This window comes from Chelonus insularis, unplaced genomic scaffold, assembly GCF_013357705.1.
Source record: "Chelonus insularis isolate UGA/USDA-ARS -01 unplaced genomic scaffold, ASM1335770v1 contig_399_pilon, whole genome shotgun sequence".
Taxonomy (NCBI): Eukaryota; Metazoa; Arthropoda; class Insecta; order Hymenoptera; family Braconidae; genus Chelonus; species Chelonus insularis.
In genome coordinates, this window is record NW_023276554.1 from 2,222,832 (window position 1) to 2,240,903 (window position 18,072).

The window sequence follows — 18,072 nt, forward strand, 5'->3', positions numbered from 1 at the left end:
ATACCATTCCTAAAATAAGAAAAAAACAAATCAATTATTTTAATAACAATCAAATATTATTTAAACAGTAACTATATTCACATAATTAAAAAAAAACATAACATTATTAATCACATGATAATATAGCATGTTGAACTTTTTATTCATAAAATTTATTCCATTATATGAACATTCCCACACTTCTTAATGTCTTGGCAATAGTTTCAACGGAAGTCAGTAGACCGAATCATAATCATCGTCTTTATCATCATCATCATCATTAACATTGGCATTGACTCAAACTTTTCGATTCTCTCACGCTCTCATTATTCTTATTCCAGAAGTCTACCGCGCAAATGAACAAAAGTACACGTACTTCAAGAAGAGAAGTTGAAAAAAGACGTTCCAACTGCTGAAACTGGTTTCCAACGACCTCGCGACTTTGCTTCCTTCTTTTCATACACTCACACACACACACACACACGCACACACGTACACATTTACACTTCTGACTCTCGGCTTTTCGTTTCTATCATCTGCTTCTTTATCTACTACTACCTCATTCTTTTTGTTTCTTCTCTACTTTTTTTTTTTACGTCACAAAAGTGCGCCCTTGAACTGGGAATATAAATCTGTGAGAATTTACTTCCGTTTTTACAAATGAACATAATACTCTTCAAAAACGTCTTTTATTCTTTCAAATTGTAGATAGCGGTTAATATCTTGTGTATCATCATAATAAAACTTGAGAAAGAGGTATGGAAATAAAACAACAAAAAAAAATAGTGATTTAATTGACAAAAATTGTTTTTAGTTGATGTTGGTATATTAATTGATAAAGTCGATAAAAAAATATTTATAGCAACAATAATGATAAATAATGATTCATTGAATATGTTTCTTTACTATAGCATGTACCTCTTACTTTTACAAGTCACATAATTCTTTCTTTAGCTTTATATATATTTGTGCAAAATTAATACCACAGTGATTTTTTTCAGGAAATTTGACTGACAATGATATTACGTCACAAGTATGTTGACTCACCATTACAATTACCACCACCATCACCAATGTTATTCTGATTATTAATATAATCCTTATCATCAATAAGAGAAATAAATAATATTAAATCGTACTGACCGAGGTTTGTATTTGTCTTAAATTAACAAATCGATATAAATACATTTACGTTATTATCCTGTTCAGTATGTATATACAAAGCAAACGTAGCTAACGTTGATTTAAACTGATTCTAGGTATACAAATGAATGTGAATATTTTTTCTTCTCATTTCTATCTGACACACTACTCTTTGACACAAAGTCGAACCAGTTGCTCAAAGTGACGTGAGCAAACTAAACTTGTAGTCTGGCAAGTATTGCCAGGTAAACTACGCTTACAACCTGCATGCCGGCTGGTCGAAGGAAAGGAAGGTGCTCAGCGGGCCGTATAGTAAAAGAGACCTAACACAACCAACCTGCCTGCGAGTCCATGCCCCTCTCTTATTTTTTCATTTCTACTTTTCTCTCCTATATATCCTTGTAAGATTGAACATGAGCCAAACTTATGTGTGAAATGATGAGTTGGTAAAGGACAGTATATCATGTAACAGTTAGAGTCTAGCATAAGGAGAAGGGCAACCCTTACTTCATAGTATTACCTTTGAAAGAGAAGGGATAAGACCTGACGTTAGAGTGATTCACCTCAACAACGAGTAAATCAGCAGCATCAAAAGTCTACCTTTTCATACCAACAAGTACTGTTATAAGTCCATTTTTTTTCTTTACGTTCATTAATACTAAATTATCACCCAATTCCATCACTGCTTTTGTGTGTCCTTATATTGGCTAGGTATTTTATAAGCCGTTCAAAAGAAATAATAAAATTGTGTTGAAATATATGACAATTTATTCAAGTAAATCCAGTGGAGCATGACATGATGTAGCCAAAAATCAAGAAAATCGTTAGAATTTTCATTTTATTTTTTTTTTAAATTTCCCCTTTTTTTCACCATCAAATGCACCGTAATTATCTATTGTCAGGAAAAAAAAGGTTTAAACAAATTTTTTTTCAAAACTTCTCTATTCGATTATAATAGAAAGATGACTCGTACAAATTTTTGTCTAGGAAACCAATTTTATACGCAACCGGTAGATTTAATGCTTTTGTAATTTTATAATCAATTTTATCGGTTTTTGCTGCACTGTATTTTCTCCACTCAGCTGTCGAAAGAAAAAATTTAACTTTGGATAGTATTAGTAATTCTTGTTTCTTTCATTTAGTTTTTGATTATTATTATTATTTTTATTATATTATTGTAGAGTAAAAAATTATTGTTGCACATCGTTGATTCCCTTGCGGGGTCAGTGGACTCGAGCTAAAAAGTTAGTGGAGCGCTTAGCCTAACAAAGAATATACAATGAATCAGAGTATCCAGTCTGATTGTTGAAAGATGTTGAATAAAGAATGTTTAGAAATTTTAATTCATTCAAATATAAATAAACATCATTTCATTTATGTTTAACTAACAATAACAAAGATAAAAGTAATTATTAATATCATTGGAATATTTTAAAATAATTGTCTATAACACGTTATAATTAAATATTATTAGAAAATTATTCAATTCTTAAATAAAAAAAATATTCCATTAAAGATTCAACGTTTCTTCTTTGTACAGAGTTGTACTGCATTGAACGTACAATATTCACCGGCCACAGGGTATGTAGTAAGTGCATTAACCGAGCATCTCTAAACTCAACACCGTAACGTCGTCTTCACGGACTTGAAAAAGATAGGTACGCTCGCTTGCGTTTTCTCTCTTTCTTTTTTAAGACAGTCTCTTTTCTCTATTACCTTGATGTATGCCAGATGGCTTCTGTTGCCATGGCACTTCCAGAGTCTTAAATTGACAGTCATTATTTAAGTATTTACCTACTTGGTATCTCAACAGATTGTTCTCAATCACCTGCTTCTAGCCGTTGATGCATTGTTTTTTCTTATTAATAAATAAATAAAAAAATTCAAACTATTTACAATAGTTGTAACACTCGAATAAATTCCTCAAACTCTGCTTTTCTTTCATAACTGATATTGCTACATGACATTGCTATGTTGGATATTACATGATTTTTTTATCAAGAATTTGTTTTGTAGAAATTTTTAGGTTTTTTTTTTAATATTCAAAATTGATTTTGTTGAATGAGCACATCAAGTCAGGTTGATAATCAGAAAGAATTAATTCTAAAATAGATAAAAACAAATTAATATATCGAGATGGTGTACATCTTCTATTAGTTATAAAACCATTTTTGTGCATACAAATAAAAAAAAAAAACTAACAATTACACAAAATCATCAAGAAGTGTGTGAAACTTGACGCAGTATAAACCAAGTATAATGCAACATTAGCAAAAGACAGCCGGAAACACGGCTCGGCGCTTGTTGCTGCTTCGCGCTCTACCGCTTTCACTCATTCGTTCCCTCACGCGCGCATGTACAATAATTTAAAAAAAAAAATATATACACAATTTGAACTAATATAATTTTCAAAATTCAACAATAATAGATGCTATAAATCTATAATACTGTACCATTTCTCTAGATATAAAGCGATTCTTCAATATGTAAAAGTTCTAATTAAACTTCTGTTAATAATAAATATATAACGTAGAATTTTTTTTCCTGTGTCTACGTATTCGTGGAGAACCCTTTAATTTACGCATCGGTGATTTTACATCGTTACATGCTGATTTCAGAAGCTTCCTTTCTTTCCACGAGGATGGTTCACTCACGCGATATGGTCTTAAGATAAGAAATTTTACTGATGGAAGAAAAAAATATCAATGCTTTAAATTTTCTACAATTATTACTAGAATTATATTTTATTTTTAAACTAAAACACTTCTTACCTTATATCAGTATGTTATTTTTAATCATTATTATATCTTAATATAACAATTTGTAATCATAGATCATTTACAGCAATTAATGTGGTTTCCATAAAGTCTGTTAAATCTTATCTTTCCAGTTTTCTTCATTTTTTTTTCATGTAAATCAGTTAACATAAATTTATTTATCATTTTGTTTTAAATTTATTAAGAAATAATTTTTTTTAATATTATCACTGCAAGTTCATGTGAATTCAAATGATTAACATGAAATGCACTGAGTATTAGAACCCCTATATAATAAGTGTTGCATTCTGTAATTACTTCGTACATACTTCTTAGTAAGTTGTTATATATAATTGTTTATAATAATTTAACATTGAATTTATTCTTTGTAAATAATTCTGATAATCTTTCAAAATCTTGGATATGGAGTAGATTCATCATTTAAAGAACAAAATTGTTGGAATATTTGAAATAAATTGATTTATTTTATACTCTTTGTCTTATGTTTATAAAGAGACTCCATTCATATAAGTTTATTAAATATTTTTTAGTGGTAACGAAGTTTACCAGATGACATCAAATTAACCCTTTCCTGTTATCCTATTTGTGTCATTTTAGAATAGAAATTCATTCGAAAAACATATCTGAAATAGAAAATAATTCTATCTTTTCATCTAATTGGTAATAAAATAATAATGTACGATAATATTCATGTGTCAGATCAGATTAAAATAAAAATCATCTTTTTGGAGTTAATAATAAAAAATGTTTATGCATTCTTTTTTAAATGAGATTATGATCTTCACTGTCTGCTTCATAAAAATACACAACAATTAAATATTCTTATTTTTTCATTATAAACATGTTTTACTGTATTCAAAACAATTAAACTGTATATTCTTTATGTATTATTACAGGAGCAATTTGAAAAAGTAGGCCTTTTCTATTTCAATGTGTCGGAGTGTTGAGAGGTTATTAACCGTCATTCTCAAGCGATAAAATCAATTTTAAGTACCATTTTAATAGTTTAAAGCATTTTAAAACTTTGAAAATAAATAAGGTTTAATTCAATTTTTATTGTTGGAATACTCCAAGACCTACACACGAATCTAAAAAAAAACTTATAGTCAAATTAGCCAAAGCTTTGGCTATTCCGACTGTACATGACATAAAATATACTAGGGTTGCGTTCATTACACGACTCCAAAACGCAAACTCAATCTCACTATTTTCTCAAGTCGAATATTTTTCGTTTCCACCAGGAAGTTGAGTACAAAGTATCTATTAAGAGGTGATCTCGACTTGAAATTTTTTTTTAAATGAATGGTAAAAATAATTTTAAGTTTCATTTAACTCCGGTGGAAACTCTATTTTCAACTCGACTCTGTTGAACTCAACTTCACTAGGTGGAAACATAGCCAATATTATCCCTGGGTTATTATACCAACGTTTGGGAGTAATCTGTTAAAAATACATGTAGATTGTTATAATAAAAAGAATAGTAAACTATCTGTAGTTATATTAAAGAAACTGTGTAACTATTAAATAAAAAAGTTATGAAAGAAATACATAAAGTGCATATTTTTTTTATACTTTGTTATATTCTTGAACTATCATTGAGATGCTATTGTGCATCAGCTCATATTCATCAGCACAAAAATACCGAAAGATTAGAAGATGGAGCATTCAGCCCCCGTGATAACGATCACTACTCCAATAATGGAGAGCATCACCATGAATTTGATCATGAAGCTATCCTCGGTAGGTTACAGAATAATTTTTTTTTATTTGTTTACAAAGGTACATCTCATTTTTTTTTAATATACAGGAAGCGTAAAGGATGCTGAAGAATTTGATAAATTGCCAGCAGAAGAATCTAAAAGGCGTTTGAGAATTTTATTACAAAAAATGGATTTAAATGGAAATGAAGTGATTGAAAGAAATGAACTGAAAGCTTGGATTCTGAGATCATTTAGGTGAGGAATCTATCAGAATCAGGCATTTTTATATTAGAAATATTATATTAATTCTTTATTTATTAGTATGTTGACTGAAGAAGAATCTAGAGATCGATTGGAAGATGCTGACTCTAATGAAGATGGAAAAATAACTTGGGAAGAAATACTTCACGATACGTACGGTTCTGATCCAGAAGATTTAATTATTGATGAAGCACTCGTGAGTAATGATAAAAAAATGTTTCATGCTGCTGATTTTAACAAAGATGGATATTTAAATGCGGAAGAATTTAAAGCTTACACTCATCCAGAAGAAACACCTCAAATGTATCAATTCTTGGTACAACAAACTCTTGATGAAAAAGACATTGATAGAAATGGCTACCTCAGTTTTCAAGAATTTTTAGGTACTCGAGCACAAAATGAAAACAAAGAGTGGCTCGTAGTTGAGAAAGATAAATTTGATCATGAACATGATAAAAATGGTGATGGAAAACTTGACTCAAATGAAATATTATCATGGCTTGTACCCAGTAATGAGTGAGTAATTTTATATTTAATCATAATTAATAGAATCTCAATATCAATAAATAATTGATTTATTTTAATTAGGGAAATAGCAACGGATGAAGTTGACCACTTATTTGCTGCATCAGATGATGATCATGATAATACACTATCTTTTGATGAAATATTGGATCATCATGATGTATTTGTTGGAAGTGAAGCTACAGATTATGGTGATTATCTTCAGGATATCGAACGTTTTACAGATGAACTTTAAGAAATAATACTCAACCGTGAATTCTCCAAAAAGCAAAGTTTTACTATTATTTTATTTATTTAATATAACTTCGTACATAAATATTTATTTATATGATCATGTTCGAATAAATCGTCTTTTCTAATTATTGATTAATAACAATTGATTCTAAATCTTTTTTTCTGGTATGAAAGGGTATTCATAGTGGTATTACAGGCTCAATATGAATGCTTCGTGAGCCCTAAGTCTCTGTTCCTTGCTTCAGTACAAATATGTCTATCAAAGGGTAGATTTTTTTTATATAAAATCTTTTTTTTTATTATCGTCAGTGTGTCTCTATCTGACTCTGAAAGAATCTAGAGAAACTAAAATAAACCGAGGTCATGACTCTGTTGGTATAACAGGGTTGTTTTTCAGATAATAGATTATAATTTTAGAAAAATTTATTAATACAATAGAGAGACAAATTGATAAAAAGAAGAGAATAATTAAGGAACAAACGATAAGCTTGAAAATCGAAAAATGAAGCTGAAAAGAAAAAGAAGTAGAAAAAATTATTTTATTATCACCTGTCTATTTTAATCCTTTGAATTTTTCCCACATTTTGAGTCGATGCTTCAGCGCCACCTGGTGGTAAAACGGATCACACACTACTGCCCTCTTTTCAGCCTTATTGGTAATTAATCCAAATATCAGAAAAAAACGTATTTTTCGTACTTTTCACGGAATAATATTTAAAATTTTTTCAGTAAACGCCTATCATTATGATTCATCAGGAAAAGCGAAGATATGAAAACAAAATAAATGAGTGGGGATGTGTGAGATGAACTGCATAAAATGAACTGTATCAGTTCAGATTGATCCAAGATGTCAATCATAACAGTTCGATTAACTCAAACTTTGCTGTTTGATAATTGTTTGATTATCTCCTTTTCCATCTCATCATTTTCAAAATTTCCTGTAAAATTAATCAATCCTTCAGCGTCGCCTAGCGGTGAAACGAATCCTAGAATATAAAATATATGTGGCTGTTGAGATTTTATAAAGGGTTCTAATATATATAGTCGGACTGAGAAGAGAGTTCCTCAGAAGCTCTTCATGTGTTCTTGTACGCTTGCGCAGTAGTAAAAAACATGGTAGAAGGGGTAGAAAATCAGTGGTGGGGAACCCGAAAGCATTGAAGCAACTGAGGAACTCTTTTCTCAGTTCGACTATAGGAACACGTGATAAACTTCTAGTGGCCATATTGTCTCAATACTGTTGTGATTGTTAAACATATTGACCTTACTCTCAGCTATCGTTCTTTTTTTTCCGTCATCTCGTTACTGTTGCCCGAGTATTATTTTGTTTTATTCTCCATCACATTTTCAGCAGATTATAAATAATTCCAATTTTATATTTACAGAATTTAAACATGGATTAAATTACTAGTCACTCGAAAGTACTCAAATTTTGTGCAATTATTTGCACACTTAGATCTTAAATATCATTTCCTTTTGAATGTCACCTGTTTATTTGTGTTTATATCAACATAAATAATGGCAGAAAATTTAGGAAAAAGACCTTCTAAAGGAATTTTGAAAACATCAAGTAGTTTTGACAGTCATGAAGCTCCAAGGTACATATCTATTGTTTTTTCATCTATTTTTTAAATCATTCTATGTATTTCATTTGATTGTTAATTCTTTATACGTAGTTATTGGATAATTTCTTTCATTTTGCATACGTTTCGTTTATCTCATAATCAATATCTGATTTCACACAGGCCAAATAAAGAAACGAAATGGGATGAAATGAATATCATTGCTACTTTACATCCTGCAGAAAAAGATTATGGGCATATGAAGATTGATGAACCAAAGACTCCATATAATTATGAAGGTTATGGTAACAAACATGAAGATGATGAGCTTGATTCAGCAACTATTAATGAAAAGTAGGTTATAGAAAATATTTAAAAATTTGTATTTTTTAAAAATCATTCATTATATTTTAGGTTAGCTAAAAGTATAAAACCGAAAATATTTGACGATTTATCCAATGACGATGAAATAGAAACACCTGAAGAACGAGGTAATTATTTTTATTTCATTTTTATATGCATCCTCAACGAATAATTTATTCAAAAAATCATTTTAATATTTGAGAAATTCTTTTATTTAAAAAAAAAAATACCGTGAATTATTTGTATCGACTTTTTATAATGTGAACTAATTGAAAATCAACAATATTACAGAAAGACGTAAAACCTTTGAGGCGAAAAGAAGAGGTCACTATCGAGAATGGGAAGCTGTTCAATTAGCTCGAAAAAAATTACTTGAAGAGGATGAAGACGAAGATGAAGATGACAAGGATCAAAGTAAAGAAGATTATAAGGAAGAAAGTAATGATGAAGATGATGACAATGATAATGATGATAGTATTGACGATTTAGATGTAAGACAGGAAGACGACGTTGACAGCAGCACCAAGTGCGTATCTTCTAAAAATGAGAATTGTCCGGAGTTACATTAGTCACATTCAGCTCTCATTGTTATATTGAACTGAACATAAATAACAATAGAAAACAGAGATTTATGTAATTAGACTTTTTTTTTCAACATTAAAAATGAGATCTATCAAATTCATTCAATTGAAAGTATAGAAATGAACAATTAATTATAGATAATGAACATGAGTAGTAATGCTTATCACAAAAAATTTGCCAGTAATAGCTTTTTATTTTTATCTTGGAAATCATACATAGTAGTGAATAATGAACATTTATGCATCATAAAGCTTCCACAAAAAGATTTCTTCCAGAAATTGATAATCGTTAGTGAGAGGCTAGTTGTATATGCATACAACGAATTTAAACTACGAAATTTCGAGAAAATGATCAAACAAATTCATTTAATTATGCAATAAGAATCAATCATGAGTATTGTTTAATTTGATATAAATGTCTTATTTAATTTTATTTTCTACTGAAATAAGATTATAATTTCTAGTTGTCGTACTTTTTTTATGTTCAAAATTGTAAGAAACTGAAATTAAAGTTATAATTTACTCCGAAAACTAGAAAAGAAACAATTTATTTGTGAATATTGAAAATATTCTCAAATTTCAAATTTTTATTTAATAATACTAATATTATAATATATTATGTATTAGTGTATTTATTAATATTGCTTTTCTTTTTGAATTTAACTCTTTTAGCATGAGTCAATCGGAATTGTTTTTTTATATACATTTATGTTGTTTAAATCTTTATGTGAATAAGTAGGATAAATACTTAATAATTAAAGGAGTGTAAGAGAAGAAATGTTTATTTAACGATAACTACGTTTCTCTTAGAACAAATTTATCAATTATTTTTTTTTAAAACTATTTCTATTAATGATTGTAATTGAGTAATCTGGGATTACAGTAGTTTCTTTCTGAATGTAAAGTATTTTTACGAAAAAAAATAATTGTCTATTGGCTTATTGGTTATATGTGAGTAGAGAAAAACTATTTCCGGTAGAAAAGTAGAATCATGAGAGTAATAATTATTTTTAAAAAGGAAAATAGTTCTGTTTTATTATTTTTCAGAATGAAAATTTTTATATTAAAGATAATTATTTATTCAGAATAAGAGGTACTACAGGAAAATATTAAATTATAGACAAATTTCCATTGTTTATTCTTAATAAATAATAAACAATTTAATGATAACAATATTTATTTTTATCAGGCAACTATAGTTATATTTATATGGAGAATTATTTTTATTGTTAAGAGGTAAACATAGCTTGCATTTTAAGTACGATTACTATGATATAGATGTAATTAGATTTTATTTATTTTAAAGTAAAAAATATTTAAACAACACAAATCAAATTATAAGTGGTTTTTTTTATATTGTTGAAGTTAAAAAATACGTTATTATTAGTAATTTCTTATCTTGATTATTTTTAGAGTTTATAATTGCGAGTGTAAAACTAATTAATAGTGATTTTAATCGTATAAAATAAATTCAGTCAATTATGGAAAACAAATCGTTCTCTTACATATGTAGTTTTTTATATTCAAAATATTTTTATTTAATCAAAGACAAAAAATTATTGTGTGTCAAATCACTAAAATTATTCAACCAGAAGTAACATTCATTAATCAATTACACATTATTCTTTAATTCGTCTCATTTAATTATTACGGAATATTGAGTTTGCAATAAAATTAAAAACATATTAAATGTATAAAAAAAAAGGTAAAAATGATAACTATAATGAATGAAAAAATAATCAATTGATTTATTACCAATAAAAATATTCTAAGATAAATTGTAAACAACTGAATGTTATATAACAATTTTACGTTATAATATAATGATTTATAGTAAAGTTTAATCGAAAGCAACTCGATATAATGAAAAATAGTCATTTATATAGTAACAATAAAAACATTTAAATAATAATAAATAGTACTGGACGAAAGTGATTGCTTATTTAACAATATAATATCGCCGTCCGTGATATAGATCAAGTGTTACCGATAAAACTATTTTATGTTATTCATTATTAATAATGATGAGAGGCCTATCAATAATGTGCTGTTATACTTGGAAAAATTAATCACAAATAAAAGATAAGATATTACGTTCAATATTGATCATTTACTTGTTAAGTGTATTTACTAGTTTTAGCATCAACTGAATTTTTTTAATAATTAATAAAATGAAGAATGAATATATCTAACAATTGTAACAATAAATCGCCAAAAATATAGTTCAATGTACAAATATTCTAACTTCTGAATAAAGATAGTTTTCAATAGCCCCAATGGAGTACTCTTCATTGTATTGATTCTGATATAAATTAATATTAAATACAATTAAAATTATTTATTTTATTATTTTAAAAATTTACATTCATTTTATTATTTTTTTTTTCATTGAAATCATTAACATTAGAGGGAATGTATAGAAAAAAATAAACGAAAAACCCGACTGGTTTATTAAAAATTCCCAATATCAAGTGACAAAGTCAAAGAAGCCAGAAACGCCAATAACAGGGTTAGATCTCTTTGGACTTGAAGGCAGTTTCAAACAACTAGAATTTGATTAAAATTCCAAAAATTTACATCCTCGACCCAAATTAATATCGACTCAATATTGAATATTCAATAAAATAAAACTATTTTTTTCTCAGCTCATATGCATTATATGATATGGTGTGTATGAAAAAATATAAATTTAACATACATTAAAATATTTCTTGATCATTTATAAGTACATGATCTTTTCCAAATGACATTACTTTTAGTACAAAGAAAATCTTTTTTAAAATGAATCACAACTTACACTGTAAATCAAAGGTGTGTTAAAATAACACAGCTTGAAGTGTGTTTTAATCTAAAGTTTGTTTATGGCGTTCAATATTGTAAACACTTGAAGTGTTTTATTACTAAACACTTGCAGTGTTTTATGACTAAACACTTGCAGTGTTTCAACTAATTTTTCTAGGGTTTTTTATATTTTTAAATATATTAATAATATTAGAGTAAAATTAATTAAAGGAATATTGCACATCTTCGGTGAGATATTATTAAGAACGTGCTGAGAATGAGTAATTGTATAATAATATTATTGTCAGGTATGTCATACGAGTGGATAGGCATTAAAATGAGATATCTTTGACAGCAAGGAATTTGGGTGTCACGCTTGTGCTCAGACTTTGTTATAAACATGTAAATATTAGTTTCAGGGATATTGTCTTTGATGATATTGTCAGAGACAAGACTCAACAAGATATAGACGGGAATCGCGTTACATTTTCTTGTCACGAGTACTTGAATGTGTGCTTATATCGTACAAACGAGTATATTAAGCATTCATAACGCACACCTACGACGTGTGCACTTATATAGAGTTACATGTGCAAAGCGGAAGTTGGCACACGATTTCGTTGGTAGTTGGATAAGAAGAAACCTCCGCGAAAAATGTGTGTAAAAGTAAATACATATATATTCTACACACAGAAAGAGTCTACTACCTGACTCTACCAAGTTTCAGTACTACTCATTTGCAACAGGTGTCAGTGGCCGTATTATAAAAAACGTCCTTACTTATTCAATATTCAAAAATTCGACGCATTTATTTCTCAAGTTATGCTTGAGTATATTTAAGTTATAATTCATCTCAAACACATTATGACAAAGGGCTTGATACACCAAGCACTGTTAATATATAATAATAAAAAGAAAAAACATTTGACAATTAATTAAAATACCTAAATACATGTTAAAGTAATTAAGTTTATTCACTTGTGTCTGATCTTAATTGGCAGTTGCTTTTCTTCATTTTTGTTTTTATTATTCACTTGTCAGTATGAACATTTCTATTCGTATGAAATATGCTTATTTATATTTGCATAAGAGTAATAAAAATTTTAAATGACTGAGTGTCATTGTTTATGGTATTAATTATTAATATGACTGCCTTGTTGTGATAAAATTTAATCAAAATATTAAAATAACAGTCTCATTAATCATTCAGAGTTGATTGAAAATAATTTATCAATGATTTGGAGTGAGTGTGAGGATAATCTTTTATTCGGATTAATTATAAATCAGGAATTTAGTGTAAAGATTGGTGGTGAGTTGAAATAATAAAACGATAAAATTACACGGGTAGTTGTGGGCGTGGTGGAGTGGGTTCACGTGATCATGACATACCACCCCTTTGTGCTACACCGACAACCAAGTCGATCTCAGGATTGGTCGAACATAGTGAGCTTGCTGTGCGCATTGGCGTCTTACAAGCAACTCGGGTAAATATCGTCTTCACGCCTGCCCCTTCAACTCGTGACGTTTATTTATTTTAAAGTTCACGCTCGTGTCTTTAGTACGCATTTTGAATAAAAAACTTCAATTTTAAAATTTAAAAAAAAAAAAAAAAACAAATTTTCAATATTAAAAAAGATATGTATATTTAATGTTATGTTATTTTGATAAAAGAATAATTTAAAAAATTTTTAAGCTAAATTCTATCTGAATTGATTTTATTTTAGGTAACATTTGGAGTTTATGAAAAAATGTACTTTTTTAATTTTTTATATTTTTCCATAAAAATGTTGTACTTAAATAGGGTTAATTGGGGTAATGTGGGGACAGTAAGAAATTATGCTGACTTTAATGTTGTTAAAAACAGTTGGTCATAGTCTTTTAATTAACAAAGAAATTAGATTAAATAAAAAAGTAGAGAATAAATAGGAATTTTTTTATTTGGGGTATTCTTTTATTTTTTGGAGTATTCTATTACTTTTGGAGTAGGAAAAGGAAGGGTGAAGTAAAACACTAATTTATTGAAATAAGTTTAAAAATACTTATTTAATTTATTAATGCATTTTAAATCGTTAATATATAAGTTAATTTGTTAATTTAATTTTTTTTCTTTGTGTTTCACTTTACCCTTTTTCCCCCAACCTCATTTTACCCTGGGTATTTCATATTTCCCCATAGATTTTCCTTATGACAACTGAAAAAAATGTATCAATTCAAAGTGTTTTATTTCAATGCACATACGTGCATTTTTTGTATAGTTTAAAAATTATACCCATCATGTAAATTTATTCTAAAAATTAAAATGTTTAGTAATAAAACGTTTAAAATTAATCTGCAAAATAACTATAATTTGTTTAAAACGTTTAAACACTTCGAGTATTTAGTTTCTAAACACCTTAATTTTGCAAATAAAAATAAAATGCATTTATTTGCAATTAATTTATTATATATTATTATTTTTATTTATAAAAATGTGGCTAAAAATTTTTCCAAAAAGTCTGTGTTTTTATTTATTAAAAAATAATAGAAGAGCTTATTTTTATTTTTCATTACATGGATTTTTTAAATTGATTATTGATTGTAGTTAGATATGTAGGGGAAAGTAGGATAATGTCAGACATTAGGGTAAGATGTATTTAACATTTATATATATATATATATAAATATATATGCATAATAAAGGGAAGTAAAGTTACCCGGATACATAAATCTTTGGCCGACATTGTCAACTACACATTGGAATGTTGTTTCAATGTAATGTTACGATTTAATATCATTTAATTACAATTTGCAATTACTATTCCTATACTTTGAGAGAATATTAACTAAGTTGTTTGATTAAACAACTTATAACGTACATAAAAATTACATTTTTCCTCTTTTCTTTAAATTCATTTATTCAACTTTTTATTTAATAAATCACGTTGTGAATCTCAATGATTATTTAATAATATACATAATTAAAGAGTATTTAAACTTTCAAATAAATTCTATATAGATTAATATTTATTTATTGTTTGCTTATATTATTAATGACTTAACAGTAAGATTTGTAAAAATTAATTTCACAAAAAGAAATAAGAATAATAATAAATAAATAAAATAGTTTGGTATCAGTCGGAAGTACTTTAGAATAATTGAAGGCTGTAAATTGAGACGCGGAACCATTCAAAAGAAATGTAAGCAGAAGCTGTGCCTGGCATGATAATTGGTTGTGTCCATGATTCCTCCTCTTCAGGTTCAGTATTGCGATATATTGATGATTGTATTGGTATGTCAGTGACATGAACATACAGTTGTTGATGAAATAGTGGGGAAGATAATGTTGAAAAAAAGAATTCCATCCTGGCTTAATTTTGTCTCTACCACCACCACCACCACCACCATCATCATCATCATAATCATCATCATCACACAATTGGATTTAAGAAGCGAGCTCTAACTTGGAAGCTTCAGTTCGATACACCATGTGCTGTTGATTGTAATTCACAAATTAATACAAATTTTTACAAAATGTTCAAATGTGTTTCGATCTCTCAGTTAATTATCAAATAATATTTTTCAATAACTTTGGAGTTACAATAATGTTTTTAATTGAAGAAGTATGTTATGTAATGGTGTATCGAACAAATAGTGAATTGAAAAAATTCAAAAATATTAAAACAGAAGTAGAAAAAAATATTGGATATCATTAATAAAGTTCAAGATGTATTTAAATAATATTCTTATGTGCTTTGGTCGAAATATTGACGAGTGTAAGCCAGAAAAAAATAATCAAAAGGAGCTGGAAGATCAAAAAATTCATCCCAAGTGCAGTCAGTGGTTACAATTTGTTGCAGCTATAAGTGGTAAGCTACATTTTACCTTTTTGAATGTAAAAATAAAATATTCTACTTATAATTAACAGTAATTACTTCATAGAATTCTAGAGAATAGTTTTTTTTCTTTCTATTATATAAATAAATTATGTAAACTAATGCTAGAAAAACAAGTTTAAATTGATGTTGAATTTCAATAAGTCAATTTTACTCTATAATAAAGTTTACTATTAGTCTTGTAGAGCATCATGATGGTATTAATAATACTGTATATTCATCAACAAATTGATATTTTACCAATGTGATGTAAAATTGTTTTTCATTTAATCTCATCAATAAATAAAATGACAATCAATTTAAAAATAACGAGTACAAATTGTAAGCTAACAAAATAAATTGCAAAAAGAAAATAAACATCAAATTGATATAATTTATAAGTTAAAAAATAGCTATCTTTTATATTACTGTTATTCAATGTCAATTTATTATCATATATTTTTCAGCATGTTTGTCAGTCATAGCATGTGGAGGTCATTTAGGTTGGACATCACCAGCTCTACCTTATTTAACGAATCCTAATAATGAACATTCAATAACTCCAAGTCAAGGTTCATGGGTGGTGTCTCTATATACTATTGGTAGTATAATTGGATCGCTGTTAAGTCCATTCTGTATTGACAGACTTGGCCGGAAGTATTCTTTATTAGTATTTGTACTTCCACAATTGGCTGGTTGGGGTCTCATTATTGTAGCCAAATCCTTTATAATCCTTTACACAGCTCGATTGATAGCTGGTATTGCTCATGGAGGTATTTACAATATAACTGTTATTTATTTAGCAGAAATAGCTGATAAAAATATACGAGGAGCACTTGGATCTTTTTTAAAAATGTCAACAAACATTGGTACACTTTTCGTAACGACTCTTGGAGCATATTTACCATATTCGGAGTTAAATTTAGTTTCTTTATCAGTTCCACTTCTCTTCATCGTTATTTTCTCTTTTATGCCAGAAACTCCGTATTTTTTCCTCATTAAAAATCGAATCTCAGATGCTGAAAAGAGCCTCATGACATTACGAAGGTTGAAGAATCCTGAAGATGTCAAAGATGATATTTTACAAATGAAAGAAGCAGTTGATGAGGGAACGAGAAATAAAAAAAATGTTTTTAAAGAATTATTAAGAACCCGAGGTAATCGAAGAGCATTAACTATCATATTAGGATTAAAATCTACTCAACAATTTTCTGGACACATTGCTGTCGTTGCTTACACTCAAGAGATTTTTGCTCAAAGTGGTTCATCATTGCCACCAGATAAAGCAGTTGTAATCCTTGGAATTTTTCAACTAGTAGCTGGAGTAGCTGCTGCAGCTCTTGTTGATAGAATTGGACGTCGAATTCTGATGATTATTTCTGGATTATCATCAGCTTTAGCTTTAATTATCGTTGGAATTTTTTTTTATATGAAAAATTTTCTAGAACTTGATGTCACATCAATCTCTTGGCTACCAATTGTCGCACTGATAGCTTATGATGTGATGGAAGTCTTTGGCATTGGAACACTACCGTATGTTCTTTTAGGAGAACTCTTTCCAACAAATATTAAAGGAGCTGCAGTTGCTAGTGGAATTTTGGTTGGATCTGTATTTGCTACTCTCGTTGGACTTAGTTTCCAAGCAATGAACACTGCTTTAGGAATTCATTGGACATTTTGGATATTCGCCATCTGTTGTACTTTCGGTACACTCTTTGTGTACTTTATTACGCCTGAAACGAAAGGAAAGACATTGGAAGACATCCAGAACGAGTTGAATCCACGGAAAAAATTGAATAAATAATAATTAAGTTAAAAAAAAAAATCATAGAAAATGTTCAAAAGAAACTGTGATATTTGTGTATCAAAGTTAAAGTATGATAGACTTATATTTATTTTTAATGTAAATTAATTAAGTAATTAATAAAATTTATGTTGATATTTTTTTTTAAATAATATATATATAATGATATATCGTTAGTTTCTTCACAATTTATTATCAAATATATTTATATTTTGTTTAAGATACAAATGTATTTCAATTTCTAATACATCATAAATTATTATTTTAATTGAACATATCTTCTTTTTTTTAGCTTTGTATTTTTTATTCTAAAAAAAAAAAATGCTAGAAAATATTCTAGAATGACATACATATGTGTGATAATAACATTGTCGTAATAATATATTTCTATCACGTAATGTATTGAGAAAAAAATTTTAGAACAAAAAACGACAAAAAATAAAGTCGGAATTTCTCAAAGAAACAGCTTGAAACAATAGAATCAGTGATGCTGGAAGCATCAGTCTAGAAA

At 27.9% G+C, this 18,072-nt stretch overlaps 3 protein-coding genes and 2 long non-coding RNA genes across 6 annotated transcripts; 4 read left to right on the forward strand and 1 right to left on the reverse strand.

Moving 5' to 3' along the window:
• Positions 1 to 121: 121 nt before the first annotated feature.
• LOC118068122 (uncharacterized) lies at positions 122 to 2,501 on the forward strand. Its single transcript, XR_004690473.1, has 3 exons — positions 122 to 735; positions 981 to 1,126; positions 1,239 to 2,501. It is a non-coding gene; the product is annotated as an uncharacterized lncRNA (long non-coding RNA).
• A 634-nt stretch (positions 2,502 to 3,135) lies between these two features.
• LOC118068121 (uncharacterized) lies at positions 3,136 to 4,991 on the reverse strand. The gene is made up of 3 exons (XR_004690472.1): positions 3,894 to 4,991; positions 3,576 to 3,805; positions 3,136 to 3,225 (listed from the first exon to the last, which is right to left on the reverse strand). It is a non-coding gene; the product is annotated as an uncharacterized lncRNA (long non-coding RNA).
• Positions 4,992 to 5,072: 81 nt separating this feature from the next.
• Positions 5,073 to 6,752, forward strand: LOC118068120 (reticulocalbin-2). Its single transcript, XM_035085323.1, has 4 exons — positions 5,073 to 5,639; positions 5,707 to 5,854; positions 5,921 to 6,376; positions 6,449 to 6,752. The coding sequence occupies exons 1-4, from the start codon at positions 5,435 to 5,437 to the stop codon at positions 6,618 to 6,620; spliced, it is 981 nt and encodes a 326-aa protein (XP_034941214.1). The 5' UTR covers positions 5,073 to 5,434; the 3' UTR covers positions 6,621 to 6,752.
• A 1,059-nt stretch (positions 6,753 to 7,811) lies between these two features.
• LOC118068185 (protein phosphatase inhibitor 2-like) lies at positions 7,812 to 9,661 on the forward strand. Of its 2 annotated transcripts, XM_035085404.1 has the most exons (5): positions 7,812 to 7,935; positions 8,005 to 8,217; positions 8,365 to 8,535; positions 8,596 to 8,672; positions 8,836 to 9,661. In XM_035085404.1, exons 2-5 carry the CDS (start codon positions 8,138 to 8,140, stop codon positions 9,111 to 9,113), a joined length of 606 nt encoding a protein of 201 aa, XP_034941295.1. In that variant the 5' UTR covers positions 7,812 to 7,935; positions 8,005 to 8,137; the 3' UTR covers positions 9,114 to 9,661. The 2 variants fall into 2 exon arrangements, with proteins under 2 accessions (XP_034941295.1, XP_034941296.1); XM_035085405.1 differs by having other exon boundaries at positions 7,818 to 8,217.
• Positions 9,662 to 15,372: 5,711 nt separating this feature from the next.
• LOC118068172 (facilitated trehalose transporter Tret1-like) lies at positions 15,373 to 17,633 on the forward strand. The gene is made up of 2 exons (XM_035085390.1): positions 15,373 to 15,751; positions 16,225 to 17,633. The coding sequence occupies exons 1-2, from the start codon at positions 15,610 to 15,612 to the stop codon at positions 17,559 to 17,561; spliced, it is 1,479 nt and encodes a 492-aa protein (XP_034941281.1). The 5' UTR covers positions 15,373 to 15,609; the 3' UTR covers positions 17,562 to 17,633.
• The last annotated feature ends 439 nt before the right edge of the window (positions 17,634 to 18,072 follow it).

What these genes read in the sequence shown, in the direction of transcription:
- LOC118068120 (XM_035085323.1), top strand. Translation starts at nt 5,435, where the DNA reads ATGAAAGAAATACATAAAGTGCATATTTTTTTTATACTTTGTTATATT. An exon ending in TGGATTCTGAGATCATTTAG is followed by an intron (nt 5,855 to 5,920) that starts GTGAGGAATCTA and finishes TTTATTTATTAG; the next exon opens with TATGTTGACTGAAGAAGAAT. An exon ending in TGGCTTGTACCCAGTAATGA is followed by an intron (nt 6,377 to 6,448) that starts GTGAGTAATTTT and finishes TATTTTAATTAG; the next exon opens with GGAAATAGCAACGGATGAAG.
- LOC118068185 (XM_035085404.1), top strand. Translation starts at nt 8,138, where the DNA reads ATGGCAGAAAATTTAGGAAAAAGACCTTCTAAAGGAATTTTGAAAACA. An exon ending in GACAGTCATGAAGCTCCAAG is followed by an intron (nt 8,218 to 8,364) that starts GTACATATCTAT and finishes GATTTCACACAG; the next exon opens with GCCAAATAAAGAAACGAAAT. An exon ending in TCAGCAACTATTAATGAAAA is followed by an intron (nt 8,536 to 8,595) that starts GTAGGTTATAGA and finishes ATTATATTTTAG; the next exon opens with GTTAGCTAAAAGTATAAAAC.
- LOC118068172 (XM_035085390.1), top strand. Translation starts at nt 15,610, where the DNA reads ATGTATTTAAATAATATTCTTATGTGCTTTGGTCGAAATATTGACGAG. An exon ending in ATTTGTTGCAGCTATAAGTG is followed by an intron (nt 15,752 to 16,224) that starts GTAAGCTACATT and finishes TATATTTTTCAG; the next exon opens with CATGTTTGTCAGTCATAGCA.